The 27,985-nt window shown below is 40.0% G+C and overlaps 1 protein-coding gene across 6 annotated transcripts; it reads left to right on the top strand.

Annotated features, from left to right (window-relative positions):
- The first annotated feature begins 1,837 nt into the window (after positions 1-1,837).
- Positions 1,838-27,050, top strand: LOC139802355 (phosphatidylinositol-binding clathrin assembly protein-like). 6 transcript variants are annotated; one of them, XM_071757483.1, is made up of 21 exons: positions 2,157-2,446; positions 9,110-9,252; positions 10,839-10,914; positions 11,394-11,496; positions 11,675-11,777; positions 11,873-11,984; positions 13,021-13,127; positions 13,632-13,673; positions 17,261-17,346; positions 18,235-18,358; positions 18,739-18,875; positions 18,984-19,087; positions 19,747-19,893; positions 20,366-20,425; positions 20,510-20,620; positions 21,675-21,791; positions 21,899-21,929; positions 22,437-22,557; positions 24,519-24,575; positions 24,867-24,974; positions 25,529-27,050. In XM_071757483.1, exons 1-21 carry the CDS (start codon positions 2,314-2,316, stop codon positions 25,541-25,543), a joined length of 2,037 nt encoding a protein of 678 aa, XP_071613584.1. In that variant the 5' UTR covers positions 2,157-2,313; the 3' UTR covers positions 25,544-27,050. The 6 variants fall into 6 exon arrangements, with proteins under 6 accessions (XP_071613583.1, XP_071613581.1, XP_071613584.1 ...); XM_071757478.1 differs by having other exon boundaries at positions 2,168-2,446; positions 11,675-11,768; XM_071757480.1 differs by lacking the exon at positions 20,366-20,425 and having other exon boundaries at positions 1,933-2,446; positions 11,675-11,768.
- Positions 27,051-27,985: the final 935 nt, after the last annotated feature.

Genomic DNA, 27,985 nt, shown 5'->3' on the forward strand with positions numbered 1-27,985 from the left:
ACAAGAACCTGGGAGGGGAGCCAGGAGAGCTGACCCAAAGTGACCAGAGGAATATTCCATACCAGAGGACATCTAATCAGCAATTAAATCTAAGAGCAGCATCGTTATCCCAACACTTCCAGAGCAACTGCTACGTGTGGTGAAGCCTCACTTCCCGGGATGTGGCTGGACATCTGCTGGTGGGAAGGAGACAATAATCTTTTGTTTTCCTCTGCATCCACATCTGGCCTTTGTTTTTTGCTTTCTAAAATTGCCTTTATCTTGACCCACGGGTTCCTTTCCATCTCACCTTCTCCCACCACCATCCATCTGAGGAGAAGAGCCATAGAGTTGGCCTGGTGGGCACCTGGTGTCAAGCCAGGGTCAATGCACCACAAAACCTTCCTCTGATGTTTGGATAACCCCGCTTGTGCGGCTCCATGAATGTGGCACTGATGGTGCTTTGGAACATTTCCTTGGAAGCAGTCCAACTGCAACGGGCTGGTGTCCACATGGGAGAAACCAAACGTCACCCCTGGCAGAAGCTGTCCCCGTGCTCTCCAGAAAGCAGCAAACAAGGGAACACACAGGAGCAGCGAGTGAATGACTGTTCCTCCCCCCCAGCCTGGGCTGGATCCATCACCCGGTTCCTCTCCTGGTTCTTGGGTGTAATTTTAAACACACAGGACCCATCTCCTCCAAACCAGGTCCACGCCAAGGCTGTGGTTTAACAAGGTTTCAGCTCCCTCAGTGACACCTGACCCCTTCCAGAGGAGTTCCAGAGGAGCAGAAACACGACATGGCCTCAGGGACACAGCCTAAGAGGATCAGTTTGCCAGTAGAACACAGGATAGGACCAGGAAAAGATCCCAGCCTCCTTCTTTTTATGGTTTTTGCTCCTTCAGATCCCATCTGCAAGAGAATGGAATGGTCTGGGTTGGGAGAGACCTTAAAGATCATCTTGTTCCCACCCTTCCACCATGGGCAGGGGGACTCCTTCCACTCGACCAGGTTGCTCCAGGCCCCATCCAGCCTTCCAGGGATGGAGCAGCCACAGCTTCCTTGGGCAACCTGTAGGGAGTTTCCCTACAGCACAGTCATGCTGTGAGGTCCTACTGGGAGGTCCTTCCATGTACTGGAAGTTCCTTCAACATACTGGGAGGTCCTTCAATAGTGTACTGGGAGGTCCTTCAACATACTGGGAGCTCCTTTCATGTACTGGTAGGTCCTTCAATGTACTGAAAGGCTCTTCAATGTACTAGGAGGTCCTTCCATGTACTGGAAGGTCCTTCAACATACTGGGATGTCCTTCCATGTACTGGGATGTCCTTCAACGTCCTGGAAGATCCTTCAGTGTCCTAGAAGGTCCTTCCATGTGCTGTGAGGTCCCTCCACACGCTGCCGGACCCTTTTCCCACACGGCTGCAGCCCAGCAGGTGCCGACACCGCCGCACAAAGCTCCAAGGGAAAACCCGTCCCGCCGCAGCCCCCCCACCCCGCATCCCGTGGGATCGCTTCCCCCAGCGCTCGCTCCGCTCCACCCGCGCTCTCCCTCTCGCCCCGGGGGCCGCCGCGTTCCACGCTCCCGTTTTTATTCCTTTTTCTCCCACATCCACCCCAAGAACAAAGACCCAGAGGAGGAGGAGCGGGAGGTGCAGGGGGGTCTTCTCTGCCCTTCTCCCCCCCCAGTCGTCAAACACGCAGTGTGACGTCACGGCCGGTGACGTAGAACAACCCCCCCCCCCCCCCCCAAGGGCCGGGGCACGCGGCCCCACCGGTGCCGCCTTCCCGCCACGCGCGCGTGCCCCCGAGGGCGCTGGGCGCGTGAGAGAGGCGCGCGCCGCCCAGCCCCGCCCCGCCCGAATCCCTCCCCCCCCCTCCCTTCCCGGAGCGGGGCGGGGGCGGGCGCGCGAGGCGGGCGGTCACCTGATGCCGCCGCCGCTGAGGCCGCCGCCATTTTGTCTGCGAGCGTAAATGTGAAAGGGAAAGCGGCCGCGCAGCCCGCGGGAGGGCACGGCGGAGCGGGACTCGGGGCGCGGCAGGAGCAGCCGCCGAGGAGGGAGGTGGGGCCGAAGGGTCGCTGCTGCTGCCGCCGCTGCACCGCAGAGACGCGCGGGGCCTGCGGGAAGAACCTCTGTGGCGGCGGCGGTCGTGAGGAGCCGGTGAGGCGGAGCCCGGCGAAGACTCTCCGGTCGTTCTCGCCTCCTTGGAGGGAGCTGCCGGCGCCCTTCTCGCTTACCCACTCCCCCTTCCCGGCCGCGGGGGAGCCGCTGCCCCGGCCTTGCTGCCCGTCGCGGCGGGTCCGCGGGGGGAGCCTCCGCCAGGGCCGCGGCGATGATGTCGGGACAGTCGATCACCGACCGCATCACGGCGGCGCAGCACAGTGTCACCGGCTCGGCCGTCGCCAAAGCCGTCTGCAAGGCCACGACCCACGAGGTGATGGGCCCCAAGAAGAAGCACCTGGATTGTGAGTAGGACCCCGCGGGGGCCGCCTGCGGCCTGGGCCCCGCGGCGGGGCGGGGGGTGGCCGGGGCGGGCCCGGGGGTTCGAGCACCCCTGGGGCAAGCCGGTTCGAGCCCCCCGGGGCAGCCGCTGTGGACTCTGCCCTCGGGCGTCCGTGGAGGGAGAAGGGGGGGTTTGGTGGGGTTGGTAGAGGTGTTGTCGCGTATATCTGGGTGAACCTGAGGGGTTTGCTCTTCAAAACTTATTTTACACGTGGAGGGAGCGAGCTTTGGAACACCCTGTCGCGGAAACAAGGAGAAAACAAGAATATTCCAACTCCAGTGTGCTGTGAACTCCTCCCCGTGAGAGCTTCGTAGCTTGTGTGCTCTGGATACAGTAGTGCTTATTAATTCGGTACCTGGGGAAAAAAAGGTGTGTTCAGTGTTGGGGCTTTGCTGTTGTGAACGAAAAGGTTCATTTTTAAGCACTGTTCTGTGCATACGGTGGCGTGCAGCCATCTAAATATTTCTAGCACTTCCCGAAGTAAAGTTTTTGTCTTGGGGCTCGTGATACAAGGTAAAAAGACTTGAATTGAGGGAAAGGGAAGGGTGCAGGTGGACCGATACGTGTCTGCAGAATGAGAGCTCGTTGCCGCTGATACATTTAAACTTACAATGTTAAAACTCCGTTCTGTAGACCAAAAGAAACTTCCCCTTGGTATCTGCATTAGTACATGCAGTGGTGTTGCTTTACTTCAGCTTTTAGCAACTGGATAGCGTTTGGAGTTGGGCTGCTCCAAGGTGCATTGAGTGCTTCAGACATCGTACATTGCAGTGTAGCTGTTCACCATCCATTAGAAATGAAGTGTGTGTGTGTGTGTTTTCCCATTAAAAGTGAAGTGTGTGTGTGTTTTCCCATTAAGGAGGGGGAAGAAGAGCATGAAGCTGTATTCTGGTTTCTTGAAAGTCAAGAGAGCAGGCTGGTAGTTTTGCAGGACTTGGTCAAGTTTGTGGTACTAAGGGGAGTCTGCTGCTCAAGCTCTCAGAAGTGTGTTCAGTTTCAGGGTAGTTTGGCTCTCTGATGCTGTGTCACTTGTCTATTAATACAGACTTCTTATGTGAGAGCTTTTGATGTGGGTCAGATGGTTGCAAAGAACCAAATGTGTGTCTGGTTTCTTTTCATCTGCATTAGTGGAATCCAGCTACAGGAGTTAATACTCCAACTATCATGAAGAAATTAAAAGTCTTACAGCTGGGTAACTGACAATTTATTTCATTTGAAAGTTACCTTTCAAAATTACTTTATCTTGTGTTCTGCCTGTAGTAGAACAACTTAATGAGGCAACATTTAGGTCCAGAAATGACAACATAGCAGGAAGCCAGAAAGTGGTAACCGTTTGCTCAATAGTTTGAAAGCTTGTCAAGCTTAAAAGTTGTAGTGTATTGCTTGAAAATATCCTAAAAATAGTGTGGTTTGCTATAAGGTGCTCCCACAATGGAAACCTGGAAAAACTCCTAACTTGAGAATAGTATAAACTTAGGTTGTCTTTTAGCTGTCAGATTTCTTTGAGTATGTTTTGATACAAACCTGTTTAGAGATGTCAGTTTCCTGTTTCTAAGACCAATACAAAGCTTATTGTTATGAGTTGGTATCTGAAATAGAGGAAGGTGTTGGTGGGGTGGAAGAAAAAAAAGTGAAATATGGTGCCACAAATACCTCCATAAGGGGTTTTAAAAAAACCCAGTAAAACACAACAAGCAACATTCTCCAGTCTTTGTTTAGCATACCCAGGTGCTGCTTTTCAAGCCCCTGCAAACCTTTGCAGGGCACTTCTTATTTGTTCACTTGCACACAAAACTTTCTTGTATTAAATGCAAGTAGGTAAGATCCTAGTTTAAAGACTAACCTCCAGAAAAATTGTAGAATGTATTTTCAAAGGTACAATGCAAGCACTTGCCTATTTTAAGTAAATTACAAAGGAAAACATTTAATGCAAAGCATTGCTAGTTGCACTTTGGTCACAACATGTGTGTGTCATTCAAAATGCTACACCATCTGGTATTCCTTGTAATTGCTACTCAAGAAAAAGTTTCACCAAGAACATGTTTCTGAGACCTCCTGTAGTTGTATCAAGGATTGTGGAGCAGGATCAGTTTGTGCACTTTATTCAGATTGTTAAATTCATTTCTTGCCAGGTTTCCTCAACAACACTACAGTATTACAATATGGGTATTTATGGGAAGATGTTACACCTGCACTGTGTAAACTACTCTTAAGGAGTCTTGGGCTTTGTCTGGCTACTAACAGCTGAGTAGTATAGTCATATTTTTCTTGAAGAGCAAAAAACCCAACCAAAACAACCCTAAGCAATGTCAGTAGGAATACTTGCGGGTTTTTTCCTATTAAAATAGGTCACGGTGTCCTAAATAAGTCAGCAGATCTATTTCTGTAGTATTTTGTAATATTTTAGGATAACACAAAATGCCACGGAGAGGCTGGTCTTTTCTCTTAGTGGAGCACCTGAAGGTCTTGTCTCTTCCTCCCCAGTGTGGGTTTTCTCACTTCTGCCCTCAGCCTCCTGAGTTTGGGTTGCAGTGGAGTGGGGATAGTTTGTGCTTTTGCTGACATCTCTCTTCTTGGCTAACTGCTGAAAATCTGTAATTAAAAAAAGAATAAATTAGAGCTGTGGCCAAGTTGGTAACTGGGAGAGTAGACTTGTTTGCACACCAAAATTTAGAAAAATACAAACTCCTAAGTGAATTGCATCTTAAACTTTTAAATGAATAATGAAAAAACCCCCTGTTTCACTTGTATACAGCCTGCTTAAGAAGCACAGAGGAGAAGAAAGTCATTAATGTTACTTATCAAAACTTCCATACATATACAAGCTTTGGAAATCTTGTAAGAAATTATTATTCAGGTGATGTAATATTTTATGATCTAGCAGAATTTGACTGTTAGGCCTTTTGCTTTTGGAGAAAGTTCAGGTCTCCACCAAATCATTGCAAATCATGATGATTGTCAGGTTTGGGTTGGTTTTATTTCTACCCAGTCTTACTTTTGGCAGCTGGAGCTCATGAATGTTGGGTGAATGGGGATGCAGTGTGGTTGTTGCAGAGATGAGCTGTGAAGAAATGCTCTTGAATTCTTCCCCAGGCATTTAAGTGTCTGTCTTTAATTTGAAGTTCTTAAGTAATCTATGAAACCTTTAAAATGTAATCAAGGAAATTTGAAGAAGTATATGTAGCTAATATCTTTGTAATCTGCAAATGTGGTTTTTAGAAAGTGCTTAAGGCTTTTTTAAAAAAACTTTATGGGTTGTCATGTATCCTTGTTTAGTGGGGGAGTGGGACAAAACAGCTGATTGTTTTGCTTCTGATACAGTAACTTCTAAGTTCAAATTGAGCTATTAAATAAATGAAATTTTAAGATCAAGTAAAATCTGCACTCTAAGAGCACATGGAATTAAAAATATTTATATCAAGTGCTGTCTTTAGTTTTCCAGCAAGAGTTATTGCGATCCTTGGGCTACACTGACAAAGTTTGTTGATGTGGCTCTTTTGTTTTATGGTTTTCTAACCTCTAGTTTACAGTGCAGCTTCCAAAAAGAAAATGTGTGGTTTCATAGAAGGTGTGCTGGTATTTCAGATGAGCAGTGAAAGAGAAATTCTCAGTACTCTTCTGGGGAGTAAGATTTCCACAGCACTTTCAGGCTGCCTTAAAACACCCCTGTGGCACTTCTCTGGTCGATTTTTTTTTTTTTTTTTTCTCCCTCCTCCTGTGTGACATGAACATGATGAACATGTTTCTAAATTCCCTTCTCAAAATAGCATCAGCAGTTTCACTTGCAGTTGAAATGATTCCTCTGGGGAATTGGCAAAATGCTTGAAGTTGTGAAGTGTTGATGTAAGGAGTGTGGTAAGAAAATGAGCATCACTTGCCCTACACATTTCATTCCAGCTCTTCCTAGAATCATAGAATCCTGCCAGCATTCCTGTTACTGTTGCCCAGCTGTCAGTCTCTCAGGTGCACATGTTCCTCTATGCTTCCAGATGTTTGGTGTTAACAGTCTTTTCCCCCTTTGCTGCCAGCTGTAACAGGACCATACCTTTTCTATGTAGATATTCCTATTGCAGACTTAGAAGAATCCTATTAGAGAAATGACACTTGCTTTTCATGTTTGGTATTTCAACTGACAAAATTCAAGTGTAATGCTAGCTATATTGTTACTGGTTGTAAAATAGTATTTTAAAAAATAGCCCTGAATTGCTGTAATGAAGAGTTTTTATTAAGTTTTTACAGTATACTCTTAGGAAAGACCAGTTTTGGCTTATAAAATGCACTTTTTTCACTGTTCAGTCTTAGTGTAGTATTTTAGAGACGTTTAGTTTGCCTAAGCATGTGTTCTTTGGTATTTGCAGCTGTGGCTTATATGTTTGTGCATTTAAAGAGATTTTGAAACCAAAGACCACAATTGCACTTGGTCCCCTCAATAAAATTTTTCTTCAGGGGAGCCAGGATGTGCTGTCTTTGGCACATGTCTGAAGTGCATGGGACTTGCAGCTTACTTGGGTCCTTACCTCAATCAAGCACAGCTTGAGATGGATTTTATGTAGCCCTAGATGTGAGATTATTTCCTTTTGGTTGCCTTTTAAACAGTCAGGCTCACACCTTACAGAAGCAAATAGCACGTGCTGGAAAACCTTACTAGCACTTGTACAGCATTACTGGAACTGCACCTTTCAGTCACAAGGAACCACACTTGTGGAATAAAACAGTAAGTTATGAGCATCTCAAAGGCACCAGAGATCTGTCAAACTCCACTGTGTTAATGTCATTTGACAGAAAACTAAAGAACTCTTGTGTGCCAAAGCAGAAGGGAGATTTGCTCCTTTCTGAAGGTACATATCTGGGTGGCTTTTTGGGGTAGTAAACCTTTGTGATGATATAAGGTATATATCTTTTTGTACAGATGTGTGACTTAAGGAGAGGTGATCACTTAAGCAGTTGATATAGTTGCTAACAGTGGGGTTTCTGTCACGTTGAACCTGCACAGTTCTTTAAGAACACAGTACTGATACCAATCTTAGATGTCAGAGCATCAAGGGATCTCTCAGGTGTTCAGCATCATCTTAGGGTCTAACAGGAACCTCTGAGCTGGTACCCCTTAGCCTGAGGGATATGATACAGCTGAGAGTGGTGAGCAGCATCTATGAAATGGCTTGGGTTTTTTTTTGAGAATCTTAATGTTTGTAAATATTGAAACATTTTAATTCTGTTCAACGTGCAACAAGGTTTTGGTGTAGAGCTGACTTAAAACTTCTTTTCAGGGCTCTGCTTCTTGCTACTGTTTCAGCATGCTTGCATGTCACTATTAAGGATGGAAGTTTTCATCCCAACTTACATGTTTTGTACATCAGAATGAAATTAATAACATATTAGAATTTGCATTTTATAGCTTTCTACGTCAACAAGATGCTATCTAAAACTCTTTTACTCTGTTAAAATCACTCTGGTTATGAAATGCTGCTATACAATGATCCTTAATCACAGAACTTTGTGATCTTTAATTAAGGTTTATCTGTAATACATTCTGTGCTCTAGAACAGATATAAATTGTAAGTGTATTCCCATGAAGTATTTTGTCCTAAACTACCAATGAGTGATATCCAAGTTTGTGTTTCAATTGCTTATGATAATGTAGTCTGTCCTCTACCTCCTGGTAATGAGATGAGCAAGTTGGACATGTCAGTGGTGCTGACACCTGAGTGTTCAGCTGCTGCTCAGCTTCCCAGAACCTGCCCTGCTTCTGCCAGTGCTTCCCAGACAAACCACATGAACAACAATGCTGCTCTGCAACCAACAAGCTGCTCACAGGCTTGGCTGAAATAAGAGGCCACAAAGGAAGCTTTTTGAACTAGCTGTTTGTTTTACTGGCCTTGCCCAGTCCTTAAGGTGTACTTTGATCACACCCGAGCCAAATTTAGCTCGGAGAGAGAGAATAAATGTCTAATGTGAGTGTCTTGAGGGTTTGGAATAGTCCTGAATTCAGTTCTCAGAAATGGTCTTCACTTGCATTCTCAGGCAGACTTTTTTCCCCATATGTCTGCTGGAGCCTGTTCTGGTTTTGTACCAATAGTTGGACAGAGACTTGGAGCTCTCTGTCTCTGACCTTCCAAGTTAATGTTCTACTATTGAGTTTATAATCAGTTTTGGATAAAACCACAAAAGCCTGAGATCTGCCATGATTTGCCACAAAATACTCAGTAGGTTGGTGGTTAGGTTATTTTAACTAAGTGGAAAGGTAGACACAAATTCTTGCTTTTAATTCTTACAGAAAAGAGGTTTATTACAGGGTTTTGTAGCATCTCATTTGCTGCAGTGTGTGTCAGTCAGTGCACAGGCATGGGGCAGAGTTGCAGAGTACTCACTGCCTCTTGATCTGAGAGGTTATTTATTGATGACATTGGGACTCAAAATTATTGACATGCCTTTGAAGTCCTACTTGGAATCTTTCAGTAAAATGGAGTGCATTTGAGCATGGTATGAGAAATAGCTCAATGATTTCTTTAAGAGCTGAAGTTACTGTTTCCAGTATGGATTCTCTATGTAAAAAACACAACATGATGATACTCTTTGAGCATAAAACTCATTGTAATGCTTTGATTTTTTTTTTTCTTTCATTTAGATCTAATACAGTGCACAAATGAAATGAATGTGAATATTCCACAGTTGGCAGACACACTCTTTGAGAGAACTGCAAACAGTAGCTGGGTTGTAGTGTTCAAAGCTCTAATTACAACACACCACCTCATGATGTATGGAAACGAGGTAAGACATGATCAGTTCTTTTAAAGCCTTCTTGATTTTCAAAAAAGTCTCAATGTGTGAAGCTTTAGGTACATTTTTCCTTTGCTGGTGACTCTAAAGTACTTCTTCAGAGAATAAAATATTCCCTCATTATTTCAATACCAAAATGTATCAGTGTTTGCAATTTACCTGCAAGTACCTGAGTTGGGCTGTGAGGGAATGAATGACCTTTCTAGAATAAAGAGTTGAAAAGCTTCTCATGAGTTTTACTTCATTAGGGTAGTGCTTATCAGTAAGAGCACAGCAGAAGAGTCTTGCTAGAACTTCATAAATGTGCTGCTAACTTGTTAACAGATAAGAACACCTACTAAAAGGGAGAGGAGTAAGGTGACTAGAAGATTTGATCCTGCAAATCATCATCTTAATGGGCTAAATCTTCATATGGTGATGCTATTAACATTCCTCCACAACAGGCTCCTGTGGCAGTTCACTTAAAATATTTTATCACTTTTTTCTGAAAGACAATAACATGGCATTAGAAATGTAGCCTCTTCTACACATCCCCTGCATTTAGAAAACTAAACTTTGTTTTGGTCAGGTGACAGTTAAATTTCTGTGTGTCATTCACCTAATAAACAACTGTTAACTGCTAGTGATAGTGAAATTATGGTTCTTAAAGGTACTGCTTCCAGCTATTAAACTGCTCTGAAAACTTTATAGTGTTGTCTCTTTTCTCTGAAGCAGTGTGAGCTTAATTGACATGACCTGTAAAACACAGTGTGCTCTGTTAACACTTTCCCAAGTTATTTTTATGCTTAAGTTGTAGTTTCAACAGATGATAAAGGAAATAAAATTTAGTGCTTGGAATTAACTAATGCTGCCAAGTAAAAACCTAAACTGAATGCTATTAGTTTGTATGTTTTGTTCTCTTATTCCAGTACAGTTCATATCTATACACTGAAACTCTCAAGAGGAAAGAAATCAGATAATTGAGGCATAATAAAAATTCACAACTTACTGTTGTTAGCTACTACTCAGTATCTGCTGGTCCAGAGGCAAAGAAACTTCTAAAACTTCCTTGTTATCTGGATGTGTTCATCTTACTCAGGCATTATCTGTTATTATTTATTATCTGTTTAGACAGATCACTGCATTATTTGTATATAATATATATAATTATAACCCATGCTGCTGCTTACCACAGTTTGGGAAGCATTATTGGCACTAATTGCTTTACAGCTTTGTAACTAATCTGGTCTTGCACTGGTACAGCAGCAGTAAACTTGTGCAACCCAGGGGGTGCTTGGCTAGTATTTTCCATCTTGTCTGTTGTAAACTACAAAGTTAACCTAAGGAGCTTCCTCTAGGATTGTTGCTTTTTTAGTCATGGGCAGTGATACCTTTTTATTTAGTTTAAAGGTATATTTTTGACAAGTAGTGTTGGATTCCAGAGGCTTTAATAATTTGCAATTTTTCTTTAAAATTTTCCCTTTTAACAAATTTCTGTGGTTGGTAGAGGTTACTAGAAACATTTGTAAATGTATTTTTCTTGTGTGTTTCAATGTTTTGACTCCCAGCAATGATATTCCCAATGTTTTCTTCAACAGCGCTTTATCCAGTATCTTGCATCCCGAAACACATTGTTCAATTTAAATAACTACCTGGACAAAAGTGCCATGCAGGGTAAGGATCTTTCACCCAAGGAAATAACTCTCCTGCTTTTGTGTGCTCTGATAGTACCTGTGTCAGTGCAGGAGACCAATGCCACTCAAAGGTTGTTACCATTTATTTTCAATGAAGCACCAAAAAATGTCCAACCACAAGGAGACATTCTTAGCTGCCTACCTGAATGCTATAAATTTTCCTAGGAGAACATTTTGAGTTTTGCTTCTGAACAGCTGCTTGTTTCTTGCCTAATATTTTAATATGTTCAGGTGTTTATTCTCTTAATTGCAATGAATGCTTTCCTAATCTGAATAAGTTGGCAAGAAACTGTAATATTACATGAAAAATAGTAAACCTCAAAACTCTGGAAAATGCTTCTGGAGGCCTTTTTATACAAGGTGTTGTAAAAGGAGCTAGTAGGAGAATATTTCTTGAAAAGAACTTGAAAGAAACAATATTCTTTCAAAAAGTCTAACTTCAAAATGTTGACTTTTTAGGCTATGATATGTCTACCTTCATCAGGAGATACAGCAGATACTTGAATGAAAAAGCACTTTCATATAGACTTGTAGCAGTTGACTTCACCAAAATGAAAAGAGGGTAAGACTGTTACTGCTTCTTTCATTTGGCCTTTCATAATGGGGGAGAGGGAAATGCCAGTTTTTCCTGAGCTGATCAAGGGTGGGTGTTTCTTCTGACCCTTTGAAGCAATACAATATTGCTGTAACAGCACAGTAAGTTGAGGTCTTGTGATAAACTTGTGTCTTCTGCTCTGCAGGACAGATGGAGTGATGAGAACCATGAATGCTGAAAAGCTTCTGAAAACCCTTCCAATCATACAGAACCAGCTTGATGCACTCCTTGATTTTGATGTAAGTATGGTAAGCTCAGTTTTGGGGAACATGCTCTCATTTTGAAGCTGGAGTTTCATTATTTTATTGAATACTAATTAACTTTCTCATTGCTTTCTACGCAGGCAAATCCAAATGAACTAACAAATGGTGTTATAAATGCTGCCTTTATGCTCCTCTTTAAAGATTCCATTAGACTTTTTGCAGCATACAATGAGGGGATTATAAATCTTTTAGGTATGTGAGAATTTTTTTTTTTGGTTTTTGAATTTATGTGAAAGATACTGAAAGAAATAAAGAATATAGACAAGACAATATTTCTTAAATGTCTGCTCCATTGCTACTGAATTAAGCCTTAGTTTCACTGGCAGCTAGCATAGGCTTCAACTTATCCTTCTGCCTTGAAGAATACATCTTAAAACAGAAATTGGGATGAGAAGGTGACTGATAAGACTAAACCAAAGATACCACAACAGTGCAGTGGATAATCTATGGCAACTGTAAAAGTATTAGTGAGATACCTGGTATTTCAGTATTTAGTACAGCCACAGTATGACTGACTTCTGGTTTGTAGCTTCACTGTTCATTTGTACCTGTGCCTTCAATAGTAGATAACATGTAGTGTTTTTTCTTTGAGTGATGAGATCTTAGCAAAGCCTTAAAATGACTATTCAAGCAAATTTCTGAATGAAAACATCTGATTGGTTTGTTCTGTTAATACATTAGGTTTTACTCACATTTCTTTTAAGTATATAGGGCAAAACCAGAAAAAGTAAGGGATGTTGTTGATACTCCTTTATGTAGGTCAGTTCAGTATATGTACCACTTCAGTATCTATTCTGATATCTCTTGGATGTTGAGCCCCTTTTCAAACATCAAAATGTGTTGATACAGAGTCTAAAAATACAACTATAGACCAGGAATATTTTCAAATGATAAAATAATTTACCTCATTGCCAGCTAATAAGCTGACTGCTTGAAAATATTCCCCTAAATACCTAATAAAACAATTGCAGTGATTGATTTCCATGCTTAATAAACCTTTGTGTTATATTCTCATGTACTGAAATAAAACCCAGGTTTTTTTTCACTCTTGACTGGCTTACTACAAAAGGTGTTAGGTATTCATGTAAACTTTAAAATCTGAATAGCTTTGAGTTATTCCTGTCTGTTCTCTCCCTGATGCTTGTCTCAAATTAACTTTCATAGTACTTTGTCAGCTTTTTTGCTGGGGAGGCAGTTAATCTCACAAGAGTTTTATTTGCTTCCTCAGAAAGATATTTTGATATGAAGAAGAACCAGTGCAAAGAAGGCTTGGATATATACAAAAAATTTCTAGCCAGAATGACCAAATTGTCAGAATTCCTCAAAGTAGCAGAGGTAAATAATTCATAAAAATCACTTGCTGTACACAGAAGTATCCTACAAATTAGGTATTTTAAAGGTTCTATATGCTCACTAACCTCTGGTATCCTTTTTATTACCAAGACACAGTAAACTTGAAGTGTTACCAATTTCACAAATGGTCTAAAATGTATGAACTGAATGCTGCAGTCTCTTTACAGTGATTTCCTTTACTGTAACTGCTCACAATGAAGAGTCAGCTCCAGTAAGCAGTGTGGATGTTTCTGATGTGCCCTGTAAGCATTTCTGCATGAAAAAGTTAGGCTGGATGAAAAGTTTGGTTTGCTTTGAGATGCAATTTCGTGCACTTATGATTTCTAAGGTGTGTTCCTAATGAAACTTGTACCAGTTCAGCAAGTTATGGATATCCCTTTTTAATGTGTCAGGTTTTGTGTAAGATTCAGACACCACTGCTTTAATTTTCATTGCCACTGCATGTAGTGATGTCCTTTTTTCTTTCTTTTTTTAATGTAAACCCAGCAAGTTGGAATTGATCAGGGTGACATTCCAGATCTTACTCAGGTCAGTATACAGACCATATTGATTAACCCAATTATTTTGTTCCTTGCCTTTCTAAAGGCTGGTGTGTATCATAATAATGCTTTATCTCAAGAACATACTCTCATCTGTGCATTTATATGTGTGAAAATGTGCACGATGACTTCCTCATGGATTAAATGTACAACATACTCTCACTTTGCAGCTCTGAAGTTTTTTTGCTGGTTTTAAAGCAATAAAACAGAAAATAATTTTCAAGAACTTTGGGGTTTTATTACAGGACATTCACTGGCATGTAAGTCACAAGCACCTTGCCATGCCTTGAGGAAAACTTTGTGTTTCAGTGTAACTTAATGTCTTCCAAGACACTTGAAGATTAGTTAGCTATTTTAGTCAGATTTTTTTCTTTCCTCTGAGGCCTGAATAGGTTTGATGTTTCAATGTCAGCACTTCATGTTGGCTTTTATATGAATAGCATGAGGGACATGGGCAATACAGGTTGTGAGCTGGAACATTTAGTCTAAAATCTAACCTGTAAGCTTTGAAGCACTACCTCCACAAAATTAATTTTTGGGGGTTAATCACTTAAAAATCTATCTACTGTGAAGATTTGCCTGCACTTCATCAGTGCCTTTTGAATAGGGAAATTGTCTAAACCACAGGTTTCCATTGTCAGTGCTGTTCACTACTGCCTGCAGAATGAGTTCCATCTGAAATCCTGCATGTTTCAGAGTACAAATCTCTAACACTTACTCCTAGCAATTAATAATAACCCCTTTAAGAACTTTTAGACCTATGTAGCAGTGAAGAAATGTGACTAAAAAGCAGGGTAAGAGCAGGTAATGACTGAAAACAGTAGTTTGATGGTTTCTAATGGTGTTTGATCTTAACTACTTAGTGTCTTTTGATTAGTACTGCAGTATTCAGCTGGCCTGTATTATACTAATCAAATTATACCCTAGTCTGAAGTTAAGCTTTGTTGGGTTTGTGTGCACTTGTCCAGTTAATTGGGTCATTATAAGGCTCTTCAAAGCAGGGTTTCTTTTGATTTACTGAGAATAGAGGATTTAACTTCACTTTGCTGCTTTATATCTGAAAATTTCAGTGAGCAAAACCCTTCATATCTCCTCACAACATGGTTTCTAATAGCTCAGCTATTTTGTTTTAAGTGCACTTGGAAATGAAAGGCAATTCTGAACAGTGGTGGTACATGTCAGCATCCTCTGTAGTCTGGCAATTTCAGTGCCACTGTTAAGCAAGCATTCTGCCATCTCAGTAAATGTCATGGCATTTAATGAGAGTTGAGTAATTGTACATCAGTTCAGTGCCACATTTGCTAAAATTTCTCAGTGCCAGGCTTTCACAGAAATGTGTGTTTGTGTTTCTGTAGCAAGTTCTGACAAGATACTGTCTTGTGTTTCTGTCTACCATATTTAATTTTTTTCCCAAATACTTGGTTTCCATTTCTGGTGTGTATTCTGTTCTTCCATGTGCATATTTCAGGGTTTTCTTGAGCTATCTCTGACAACAAAAGTTTTATCTCTTTCAGGGTTTGTTATTCCTGCTGCTGTACGAGCATTCTTCTTCCTCCATTCTTAAACAATCACAGTTTCTATAAAGAAAATATTTTCCTTTGTGGGTGCCCTGTTTCACAATGATGTTGCTTACTTTTTCTTCATAGCAGTTACTCTATTTCATGAACACAGCTGGGGCATTTTCCTCTGTGTGGATGCCTGACTGATGCCTTTGGGTTGAAGGAGGGAGGCTGAGTCATGAAATACAGCCCAGGCATATTCCCTGACATGTAATTTAGGGGGAACAGATCTTAGCAGTTTTATCTCTGATGTTTTGATGAATGTCTGCTGCAATGAGAAAGCTGGGTTTAGATTTTGTGATTCAGAGGGCTGTTGAGAGGATTTTAGAAAGAGTAAGTCTACAGAAGATGCTTTTCCATGCAGATAAGTTTTAGAGTGGCCTTGAGGAAAAAAACTAGGATAAACTTTCTGTAATTAAGTCTATTATTATTAAGATTATCTATCTAGTTGAGTCATGCAGTTCCTTTTGCAAACTACTGTTCCTTCTGAAAAGTAAAAGGAAGGGGAGTTTTTGCTTGGTGTGTTTGTTTTATTTTGTCCCTGTCCCTGTTCTGGAAAGGTATTTAAATATGTTCCCCTTTGGGGTTTAGCTCTCCAGTTTGAATGCTGAATTTATTCATGATCAGTTGAGGTGACTACACTGTGCTAGCTTACCTAGCTCTAGAGAAAGAAATACCAACTGAGGCCTTAACTTTTAGGCAGTTTTATAGGATTATTCTAATTGCTTTTTTTTTTTTTTTTCCATTTCTTGGAGCCTGAATTGGCCTTCATAGAATGTGGGAAGCTGGAACTGTGCTCAGTTTTTCAGAGGGAAACTTGCCAAAGCCTTGTGTGATTAATATTTTTCCTCTTTCCAGGAAATACTTTGCTCTAGCTTTTGGTACAGAAGGGCTAGCAAGGGCAGGTTTGTTTTTCTTCCAAACAATGCCTATCCTATCTGTTCTGCCTACAGAAGCTGGAGAGTGGTAAGAGAGGCTTCAGGTCTCTGGAACTCTGCCAGATGAGGAGGGCTGAGCTGGCACATAGATTAAAACTTGAGGTCTGTTCCCTTCACCTGCAGTAGGATTTATTTCACTTCTTTTATGAAGTATGGACTGGTTAGGTAAAAGCTCAGAGAATGATGGACTTAGTGAGGCAATGAACTCTTCCAAAAGAGCCAGCCTAATCATTTTACTTGCTGGAGGTTGTTTTTATGGGGTGATTTGGAGATACCTGACCTCCAACTAAGACTGTGTAATCAAGATGAGTTCAAATTTATTCTCAGCTTTGAAGCCGTTTCCTTTTTATGGAAGAAATACTTCTGTAGTGGATATGAGTGTATGGCAGATTCTGACTGGCACTTTTTTCTTGTTTTCTATAGGAACCAAAGTAACTCTGTTGTGCCTTACAATCTTAAACTTGCTCTTTTCTTTTAGCTACCAGTTAAAATGTTTGCCTTGGGTACTGAAAAATGTTGTGGCTGTGCTTTCAAAAGTCTTGGGAAGCTTATGAGTATTGGTCACCTAAAACTCATTTCAGTGTCTCAAGTCTTAGCTGAGGTGTCTAGGGCCTAACTTCCTGCTGGATTTAAGTGACAAGAAGCCTGTTTTTTGAAATCATCTTCATTGCTTTAAAAACTAACAATGTTTGAAAACATATGAGTAACACTTTTCCAGGGTTAGGAAGCAGGAGTGGGATCCACCAAAACCAAATTTTATTTGAAGTGATGTTGCTGAATTCTGCTTGCTCAGCTGAGATTGCTGGGTTAATATTAACATAGTAAATACTGTTGCCAGAAAAAACCTTAAGAGGAATGTGACTTGCATAAACAGAAGCAGATCTACTCTGGGGGAATCCTTGCTTCATGGTGCTGCTTCTTTTAAGGAGTAGATGGAATTCAGGATGGCAGCAAAAACCCAAAGGCACAGTTCTTGATGTGGGGGGGTTGTTAGTTTTTATGGATGAGGAATCTAATCTGTGTACCAAATAATGATGTGTTGTCTAGAAGCAGTGTTTTATAAATATTTTTAACTTCAGGCACCCAGCAGCTTACTTGAAGCACTGGAACAGCATTTGGCTTCCGTGGAGGGAAAGAAAACAAAAGAAGTCTCAGCTGCCAGCAGGTAAGCACCCAGTGAATTGCAGCAATACCTATACTTAGGATTCTTCATACTAACAATTTTCAGGATTCAGTCACTTCAATTTTATTTACTTCCAGTTGCATCTTCCTGTAAGTAGAAATGAATCATCTAGTGAGTAGTAGTCTCTAGCCTAGTCACATTTGAAATGTCAGTATGACTGTGTTTCTGATAGACTTTGTATGCTGTAATAAACCACTGACCTGAGACCTTGCAGATTATTCTTCCCACTTTTTGCTTGTTTGAAGTAATTTGGTTTATAAGACTTACAAGGTAGTAGGGTTTTGAGGCCCTTTTTAACCAAGATAGGACAGTATTTATCTTTATGATCAATTATCTGTCTCTCAGACCATGAATTTATCTTAACCTGCCTATAAAAGTTCTTCATTCCCTTTTCAGAGCAGCTGAATGAGCTTATGCTTTGTGCTGACAGGAATTGTGTTATTCTTTGTCAAGTGCTGTACCAGTAGTATGAACAACAGTACTTCTGACTGAAGAGTGAGAGCTCTTGGCACAGGCATTTCAGAATGAGAGTAACTTCTGTGCTTTGTGTGCTGTTACACGTGTAACACACCCAAACAAGCTCTCTGTGCCTCTGGCCTTTGAATGGAATAGAATTGCAGTCTGGTCTGTGTGATCTTAGAGACAACTGGTATGTTCTGTGCTTTGTAGCCCTACCTGCTGAAATGAGGGAGGATGCTCATGCCTCTTTTTCACCAGACTCCTCATTATTGTGGTGTCTGCTTTTCTGTATGAGAAGAAAAGGCTGGTGTAGAGAACACACAGCTAGAGAAAACTCTCAGTGAGCAAAGAAGTGATGCATACCTGACTGTTTCTCATAATAAAACTTTCTTTAATTATTACTGTTTTCAGAGCTCGTGCCCTATCCAGTGCTGTTTCCACCCTTGCCAATACTGGAATGTCATTTAGCAGGATGGATGAGAAGGAAAAGCAGCAGGCACTGGAGGAGGAACAAGCTAGGCTGCAGGCACTTAAGGTAATAAATTTTTTAGAAGTTTTTATTCTGAGAGGTTTTTTGGATTTTTTTTTAACTGGCAAGAGATAAAAACCAGGATTGGCTTAAAATAGTATGTAGTGGGGGAACTCTCATACTGAGAGAGGCCAAGGCATGATTCTGTAGGATGCAGAGATAGCTTGAAAAAATTATTATTTATAACCAAGTCCCACCTTAATTTTTTTTTCAACTCTTTGTTAAAACAGATACTCTTATTTCTAATTCCAAGCATCTTTCTGTTTTCAGGACTTTACAGAAGAGTAACTGTTGTATATATTTAAGATGATATTTTAATTATCTTTTTGGAAAACCATTTCAGGAAGATTTAAACTAAAATGCAAACTGTGTATCTCATCTTCCAGGAGCAGCGATTAAGAGAGATTTCTGTAGTATCAAATTCCACTTCCACATCAGCATCCCCAAGCACCTTATCAGGAAAAAGTGTCAACACCACTGTAGCTGTTGACCTCTTTGCAGTACCAGCACCCACAACAAATAGGTGAGAGATATTTTGCTTTCTGAAGCAAGCAGAAATCCCTGCACTGGCACAAGAATACAGAGCCTGCTACATAGCTTCATGTTTCTCTCTTTTTTTTTTCTTACTCAGCATGCCCAACCTTTCTAGTGATCTTTTTGATCTCCAGCCTGCATTTGTTCCAACTGTGCAGAGTACTCCAGCTATATCAACATCAGCAAGCAATGCCTGGGGAGGTGAGCTGATACCATCATTGACTTCCTAAATGATGGGTGAATTCTTATAATATGAGAATAAAACACAGACTCATGCTTTGCATTGTCTTTGACAGAATATAAAATAAGTCATCTAAAAGCTCTAGCAAACTGAAAATAAAGGGGGCAGGTAGAAGAAATTAATTAAAATGAAAATTAAAAAATGCTGGGAAATACAAGCAGATGTAACTGAAAAGCTACTGGACTTGTATTTCTGTGCATGGAGTGGTATTTAATATACTTTTCATTTAAAAGACTTCAAAATTCTTATCACAAAGCTGTTGTTCAAAAAATAAGCAGGATAAGTGTCAAAGAAATGTCTTAAACATTGAAATAAGGCAATGGTGGAATCAATACTCTTACATGTTAATTAATAGGTAGAATCTTGAAGCCAAAATATAGTATCTGACTCTTGTGAGAAATTTTCTGTCATTCTTCCCCTCCCACCCAATGGCAATACTAGAATTATTTTCCCTAAATAGAGGGAGCTGTTAGGATTTTTCTTGGAAATGTAGGAATTGGTGTCTTTAATGTGCTGATTTACACTTTGCCTGGAGATTATCATATGTGGTTGTTTCAGTCTGGTTTTCTCTTCCATTATTTGTGCTCTCTATTCTTTCCTTCACTTCTGCACCTGAAAGGTCCTTTCTCGTCCTCAAATGGTTGTGTTGGTTCTCCACCTCATCTGGACATCTTTGACATGAAGCCAGTTGAAGAAGCTGTAAAATCTACCACCCCTTTCATCAATTCTACTTTTTCCTCCAAACAAACAGTGGAACTGTTTAGTGGTAAAAAAACCATACAAAACCCATGTAATTCCTTTGCAACTGGAAATAATAATGCTAATAAACTGGGCCATGTAATCTTTTTGTGGTTTGGACCAATCTTCACTTTTTATTTACAAGTGAAAATGGTGCATTAATTCCAGACACAGTAAATTATATGTTTCCTTAGATTTTTATTTTTACAGTTGAGATAACTTTTGTTCAGCTTGCTCAACCTAGACATCATAATGATGCTGGAATATTTACTGGTTTCTTTTAAATGACAACCTCCTTTCTCATTGTTAATGGGAAATGCAGCAGTTACTTGAGCTTTATAGATTTTAAAAAAACCCCAAAACGCCACAAACAAACAAAAATCCAAGCCTTTTTTATTACTAAGAATTTTGAATATATTAAGTAGCGCAGACTTAATTTTTGGGTCCCCTCTTCCCTTTCCTCTTTCTAAACTGATCTTGTTTTCTTCTCTCTTAAAAAGATGACTTTAGTGGTCATAAACCTACATATGCTTCTGTGTATCATCCTCTGACTGTTGATGGTAATTTTATTATTATTATTATTATTTTTAATTTCTGTTTTCACTGTAATGAGTGGTATTACTCCATGAGTGTATTTTTTTCAGGTTTTCCTCTTCAGTCAGCTCCTCCAAGTACCACCTCTGCAACAATTAATGTGGACTTTGATGCTGTTTTTGGAGGAAAATCTACAGCACCAGAGTACAGGACTACAACTGGTAAAAACCACCTTTTATAATTAGTTTACACCCTACAGCCAACAGCTGCTTAACAATTTAGCATACTGGCTATTGCACAGCAAGATTTAATAACTAAATACATTGCAAGCTGATTATAGGTCTGATAAGATAAGCAGTCAGCTCAATTGTAGTAACTTTAAAATTAGTTTTGACTAATCTCATACACTGTGTAATAATGGTTTCCTCTTTTTTTGGGTAATGAACTTTGAACATGACCCACTGGATATCTCTTAATGGGTAAGCTCATGTTAATCTCTGCTTGTGCCTTCAGCATTGTCTTTTAGTGCATAATAGTGATTTTCCCTCTCAATTCTTTCAGAGGCATTGTAGTTATAAAAATGCAAAGCTAGTTCTCTGTGTGGTGCTAGAAGAGCAGCTGAGTTCTGGTCTTTCTCTAGGTGCTATGTTGCTATATATTCAGATTTTTTATGAACATCCAGCAAAGGAGCTCCTGTGTAAGGTCAGGATCCTGGCAGGATTGTGAGATCACTGCTCTGTTGTGTCACAAGAACACTTTGAAGCTGTCTTAAGCAACGTGCTGCTTTGAGAGAAAATTCTTCTTCATTTAAAAATGCCATCAGTTACTGCTGTAGTAAAATTAAATGAAGTAAAATTAAAGATTCTACTAGATTAGTAACTACAATATAATGATTTGAATCATTAAGGTTGGAAAGACTGAGTCCAACCATAATCCAGCTACTGAACCATCTCCTGAAGCACCACATCAAATGCTTCTTGAACACCTCCAGGGATGGGAACTCCACCATCTCCCTGGGCAGCCCATTTCAATGCATCACCACTCTTTAAGATTAGTAATTACAATGTAATAGTCCATAAAAATTAAGAAGTTAAACTGTGCTTCTGTCTAAGCCTTAATTCCAGCATGTTGAGACTTCACATGTAAATACTCAAACTACTCAGTATTCTCAAAGAAAAAAACCTTCCTGACTTGTGGGTGTCTTTAATAATTTTGTTGACAGTTGCTTTTATGTTGTTTTGGGTTCTTTTTTTTTTTTAGATTTTGCATTTCTAGATGATGTATTGCAGCCCACAGTACCACCACAAAGTCAGAGAGCTCCCTTAGCCAACCAGCAAACTGGAAAAATTTTGGCAAATGACCTTGATTCTTCCCTTGCTAATCTAGTGGGAAGTAAGTGTGAATCTGTGACTTTCCCATTTCTCACTGAAAACAAACCAAGCCTTTTCCCCACAAAATTAAGTATATTTAGGTATATTGCCTTTTTCTCTTTCCCACAGATCTTGGCTTTGGAGGAACCCCATCCAAAAAGTAAGTGCATATATGTACTTACAGCCATGTTTCATGACTATTTGGTAGTTTCTGGCACAGTTTATGAGCATGAATATTGCAAGAGTCTCAACTTTTGAAAGTTACCTGCTACCAAGTACAGCACAGAAACAGTGAATTTGTGGTCAGTAGCCTTAACATGGTCAACCTTAACTTTTGAAGTAACTCTCTTCAGCTAGTTTTGAAGTTGCTGTGTTTTTATTTAATTTATTATAAAGCACCATAAAAGATCTTGCAGTTACATAAAGCTCCAGTTATTTGTGATGCTTTGCAGTGCAGCAGTGATGGTTCTAACACAAAACAGACTGTCCAGACTTCATACTTACTGGAACAGAGATATATAAGTAGTTACTGAAATGCTGACTTTGTTCCACCCATAAATTTCAGCTGTGTACATGAATTAAAGGCATGTTTTGGTTTCCAGCGTGATGTTACTGCAACTGTTGAGCCTGAAAACTAAACAAAAAAAAAATCACTGTTTCATTTTAGATCTGATATGCAGTGGACTCAGCCTACAGAGAAAAAACTTACAGGTGGAACAAACTGGCAAGCAAAAACAAGCACCTCGACCACATGGAACCCTGCTCCCTTACCCACTATTCCACACATGGTAATTGATGTAGTACTACTGAAATGCTGCTTCTCTGCTTGAATTAACTTTAAAAGCATAGCAAAGGCTTTTGGGGACAAGATTGGGGGGGGGGGCAAGGGGCAAATTCTTGTAGGATTTCTTCTGAAATTGTAGGTTTTTGTATACTTTATTTCCTCTCACTGTAAAACTTGTCCATTAAGACTTAAATAATCAGCCTTTCACTCAGGACTTAGCTCATGGGTTCTTTTTGAACTGAAACAAATGGCCCCAAAGCAGAAAATTTCTGATGTGCATGTTTGAGATGCTTCTCCCCCATGTGCTCACATGTGCACCTTTAAGAATCCCAAGAATGTGATTCAAGGTTAAAACTGCCCTTCCTTCCAGTTTTCACTCCTTTTGCCAGTTCCATCACATGAAATGCTGCTGCAGCCCCTGCAAGGCACCTTAATTTTCTGGTCAAGGAGCTCAACAGCATAATAATGCTCAACAGCAGCTTCATATTTTAACACAATACAAAATATTAAGTGTAAGCTTTGTAGTTACCTAAATTAAGAGTTTTAACTTCTTGGAAGGATATTTCTCCTGAGATTTTTTGAAATATCTTACATATTCATACAAATACAAACTACTTCTGAAATACAGCTGCATTAGAGGGGAGTAGAATGTTGATCTCAGATGTACAACTGGGGTAATTGCCATATTTGTTAGGAATTTTGGAGTGCTGTCTGGCTTTATTTTGCAGTAAGAATAACTTTGCCTGTAATGCCTCTTTCCCCCATCTTCCATGAGTGTGCTCATTCAAAATTATTAACTTGAATAGAGTATTAAATCCTGTATTGGACTCCAAATGAAACTCAAATATAGATGAGAAGATGTCCTGTGTAGCACTTTTATGTGAGACTTCTAAGACCATAAAATAAATCATTCTAAGACCATAAAATAAATCATTTTATGCCCTCTGGTGCTCTAGAACATGCTGTTAGAGTACTGATGCATTCTTATTTTTGAAAGATAGAGGGCCCCTAGCACACATGGATCACTGTGGATTTGTGTTATCTCCTGTGTTCATGTTTCATACCCCCTGCTCTAGGCATTTGTGTGCTTTATGCCAGGTATCTGCTTTACTCATTTGCTTGGGATTCCAGCAGTTAAAGATGCAAAGAACTAGCTCAGTTGTGAGCATCTTTAAAGTCAGTGCCTCAGTACTGACAATTCAGTAATTAGTTGTGTTTTTTTTTAACTAGCACTTAATTTTTAATGGAATGAGCACTACTTAATGCACAGTAGTAAAAAGTGCATGGATCACTGTGCCTTTGAACATAACCTGGGACAAGTTATTACTGGCTTAAGATGCTCTTCATTTTTCTTTTTTCATTTTGCTGTGTGTTGCACTGGCCTGAGTGAACATCTGCTGCTGGTGGTTATTTTTTAAGCTGAATGCTCACTGGCTTCCTTGTTTTTTCTCTGTCCCTCTCCCCCATAATGGGAGGAAGAAGCAGAATTGCATGCTGTGCCCTCTAAAAGCTTCTCTCACAAACGTGTGCAAGCAAACTCAAATCTGCCTTGATTTAGTCAAGTTTCTGGTTTTGCTGCAAGTCTTACTAGTGATGGCTTTCTTTGCTGGAAGCCTATCCAAGGTAACAGGCATAGTTACTGATGTTGGTGTCCATGCCTTTTTTTGACTCCCATTTTAATTCTTTTAATTAGTGAGTTGAGCATAGGTACAGACATTCTTAGTGCTGGACTTTAATCCATCCCTTGGTTAGAATTTCCAGTTCAAATACCTCTTAAATAATTTTCTGTCCTTACTCCTTTTGCTGTGCCAGAATGGAGTACACAATCCTGGATATGTAAGTCAATTTCTTGTAAATATGTTGGTTCTTTTTAGTATTTAAAAAATGCCTATTTTTCACAGTTTTATATATACTGCTTGTGCACATGTGCTTATCTGAAAGACATGAATATTTTCTCAATTGAAGGTACCTGCTCCTATCACCTACCCAGTGACCCCACCTCAAGTGCCTGTATATGGAATGGTAAGAAATATGATTGTCTTGTATTCCTGAAAAATCCTCCTGGTCTCCTCCAGTGGGTTTCACAGTGTGCTTAACTCATCCTGACTCAACTCTGGTAGCTTTTTCACACTGTGCATTGGAAGAGATTACCCTCAATTTTACACAGCAAGTTTTTAAAAAGCTTTAACTTTGTGTGTGTGTGTCTATATGCCTTATTTTCTACTACCCTTACAATGCAAAAAGATTTATCTTCTCGAATTAGGTTGAGTTTTATATACCTGTTTTGTGGGGTTTTTTTTGTTTTTCTCACAGGTACCTCCTCAGATTGGAGCTGCTCCTTTGATGGCACCCCAGTCAATGATGTATACTCAGCCTGGTCTAAGGCCAACAAATCCTTTTGCACCTGTTTCTGAAACTCAGGTGCACTGTTTTCTTTCATCTTGAGATCACATTGAAACTTTAGCTGTGGTAAAAGCAACCAAATGTTTCATGAAGGGCTCCTGATGTATTTCTGCATTTGAAAGTGAGAGGTTCCTCAGTCAAAGGCAAGGAAGTAAATTCAGATGGTGAGACCACACAAATGTAGGAAGCAAGGAAGAAAGTAAAAATTAGGGACTGAGTGGCTAATTTCATACTGTGTCAATATTAAGGAAATTGGAGTGGTGAAGGTATTTAGAATTTAGTGACAGTTGCTGGATACTTGGTTTGGGCACACTGAGCAGCACAGAGATGAAAGCTTTCTCAAGGATCAGGTGGGATGGGAGAGGAAAAGGTATGGAAAACAGATGATTCAAGTTGAAGAAACTCTTCTCCTGTTACCCAGATATGTTGGTCTTTAATGTTCTGTGGGGGATTTTTTTAAAGTGCCAAACCCTGCAGTCTTTACTTGCAAGTAGCAAGGCAGCTGAATAGAGTCTGCAGTGCTGGGAAACTGAGTAATGTGAGTGCATTAATATCTGATCTCTGCTTCACAGATACAGTTTATGTAGAGCCACCAAAGCAGCAAGATGTGAGAAACAACCAAATACTGGTAAAAAAAAAAAGACTGAATTTCCCTTTTCCCATGATGTACTCCTGAACAGGGCAACTGTTTCTTCCCTGTATAATACGATGTAATTTTGAATTGTGATGCTTTAGAGATTCTTGTTTATAACAGTCACTGCAGTGGGAAGGCAGGTTTGCTCCCTGATTTGTGAACAGCTCAGCAGAAAACTCTATTTTTATTGAGGCTGACTCAGAAGGTTCAAGCTGGTTTATCATCTTCAGAGCTGAGAAGAGGGGTTACATGACTGCTCCACAACCTTATTCATCAGTGGATTACCTTAGGAAGTTAACTGAGGATGTCAAAGCTATTTATTTCCTCCATAAATTCTGTGGCTGTTGTAACCAAGACACGACACAAATGAAGTTGAGCAATAAAATTTTCACGTGCTCTAATAAATACTCTGATAGAGCAATGCTTGCATTATCATAAGGCCAATGTTGTGTGAAATCAGACAGCTTTTTCACATCAGCTTATAGTAATTTGCAAACTTTATAATGTGAGTTTGAAATGCTGTGAATCAACGAGATATATACATATTACATATACATTAGAGTAAAAATAAAAACAGCTCCATTGGTCTGTCAGTGTTACATGGCTAGTGGAAAGAACCAGGCTCTGATGTGGGCTGGAAAGTCTCTGATGGAGTAGGGGAAACAAGTGTGTTCCTACCAGCACGTGCAGCCTCCAAGAGGTGACAGTGGCTGCACCTGTATCAAGCATCTTCTCTGCAGGTAGCATTTGCCATAGCTCAAGGTTTGGGAGCCAGTGAGTGCAGGTACCTCCAATAGCAGCAAATGGGAGCAATTTGAATGATCTTGTTGCTGCCTGCAAAAAAAAAGGCAAGAGATCTGATTTTTTAATTTTTTTTTTCTTAAAAAAAAGTCTATTAGGTCACAAGAAGCAAATGTTGCAGTAGTGCTGACACTTGTGAACTGGCAACAGTACTGAAGTTATCCAGCTGCAGAGAGTTGCTTGTGCTGCTTTTCTGAAGTAAGAACCTAGTTGCAAATCATGTAAAAGTAATTATTTTTAAATGTGTAAATATGTGCAAACTTTTAGATAGTCTTTTCTTTAATGCTGCAGTAATCTTTTTCATCTGTAGTAATTTCGAGGCAAAAATGCCATGTTAAGAAATCCCAACTCCTTTTGAGTGGAAAATCTTTTAAATCAAGTAATTTATGAAGTATGTTGCTCATGAGAGGTCAGATGTGTACAGGCTTCTGGCACATCTTTTGTATTTAACAATCTTCCTTCAGTACTGCAGTTGGCTTTGAAAATGCCTTATCTTGTATTTTTCAATGTCTGATAAAAAGTGATAGCATTAAAAAAAAAAAGTAGTTAATAACAGGTAAATGAAATTCGGAGCAACCTTTGTTGCAAAATACAATTAAAAGCTCTCCTGTGAAATGACTTCTGCTGATGATTAATATTAAAGCTGGGTTTTCAAACAATGAATAGTTTTCTATTGATAAATGGACCTTCAGAGTAGCATGTCTCCTATCCTTTGGGGAGTCTGTAATTGCAGAAATGTCTCTGATTCTCACTATAAATGCAGATAGGCCTGAGAGTCTTGTCAAACTGCCCTGCAGAGAACTTCTAAAGTACAGCACTTTCCTGATAGTGGGAACAAGCTTTTCTTTTTCTAAATGCTTAATTCTGTCCAAACACAACTGCAGCAGGAGTATTTCTGAACTCCGTGGAAATATTTTTGTCAAGTGAAACAACTCAAAAGAAACAAAATAAATAAAAAAGCATTCTCCATCTCTTGGAATCTGTAACCACTAACTTCCTGGGAAACTGCAGAAACTGAAAACTCAGTTTTTCAGTGTGCTGGTTTGAAAAGAATTTGGATTGGTCTGTAGCAATTTACAGTTCAAGTTTGATGTACAAAGGGCTGCAAGCTTTAATCCACCTTCACTGGGCTGAACAATTGTACAGTTTTAAGCCAATGAGTTCTTCAGTGCCTATGGTTACCCTCTGCTTGATGAGGGAGTAGATGCCATTGTGTTGAAGGGACTTTTTGTGTAAGAAATTAGGAATTCCATTGCTTCATTCAGCATTGAAAAGTCTGGAGTTCAAATTAGAGCAGAACTTGTAGTAATAAATGTCAGGGCATTAATGGCAGAGCTGAGCAGGCCACAAGCTGGCAGTTTCCAGCACTGGGAGTTGTTGGGTCTCTTGTGCTGAGTTGGGTAAGTAATAATTTAATCAAATATGCAAATAAATGCCTGGCAAACAGCATGTATTGGTTAACTTTATTGAGAAGCATTCTGAGTATCTGGACTGTGTGTCACTGAGAAATGGGTTTAGTACTAGGTACAGCCTGCACTGCTTCTGATTTGCTCTGGATTTTTTAATGGTTCTTTTGTAGGCTCTCTTGTAGCAA

Source organism: Heliangelus exortis, chromosome 14 (genome assembly GCF_036169615.1).
Source record: "Heliangelus exortis chromosome 14, bHelExo1.hap1, whole genome shotgun sequence".
NCBI lineage: Eukaryota > Metazoa > Chordata > Aves > Apodiformes > Trochilidae > Heliangelus > Heliangelus exortis.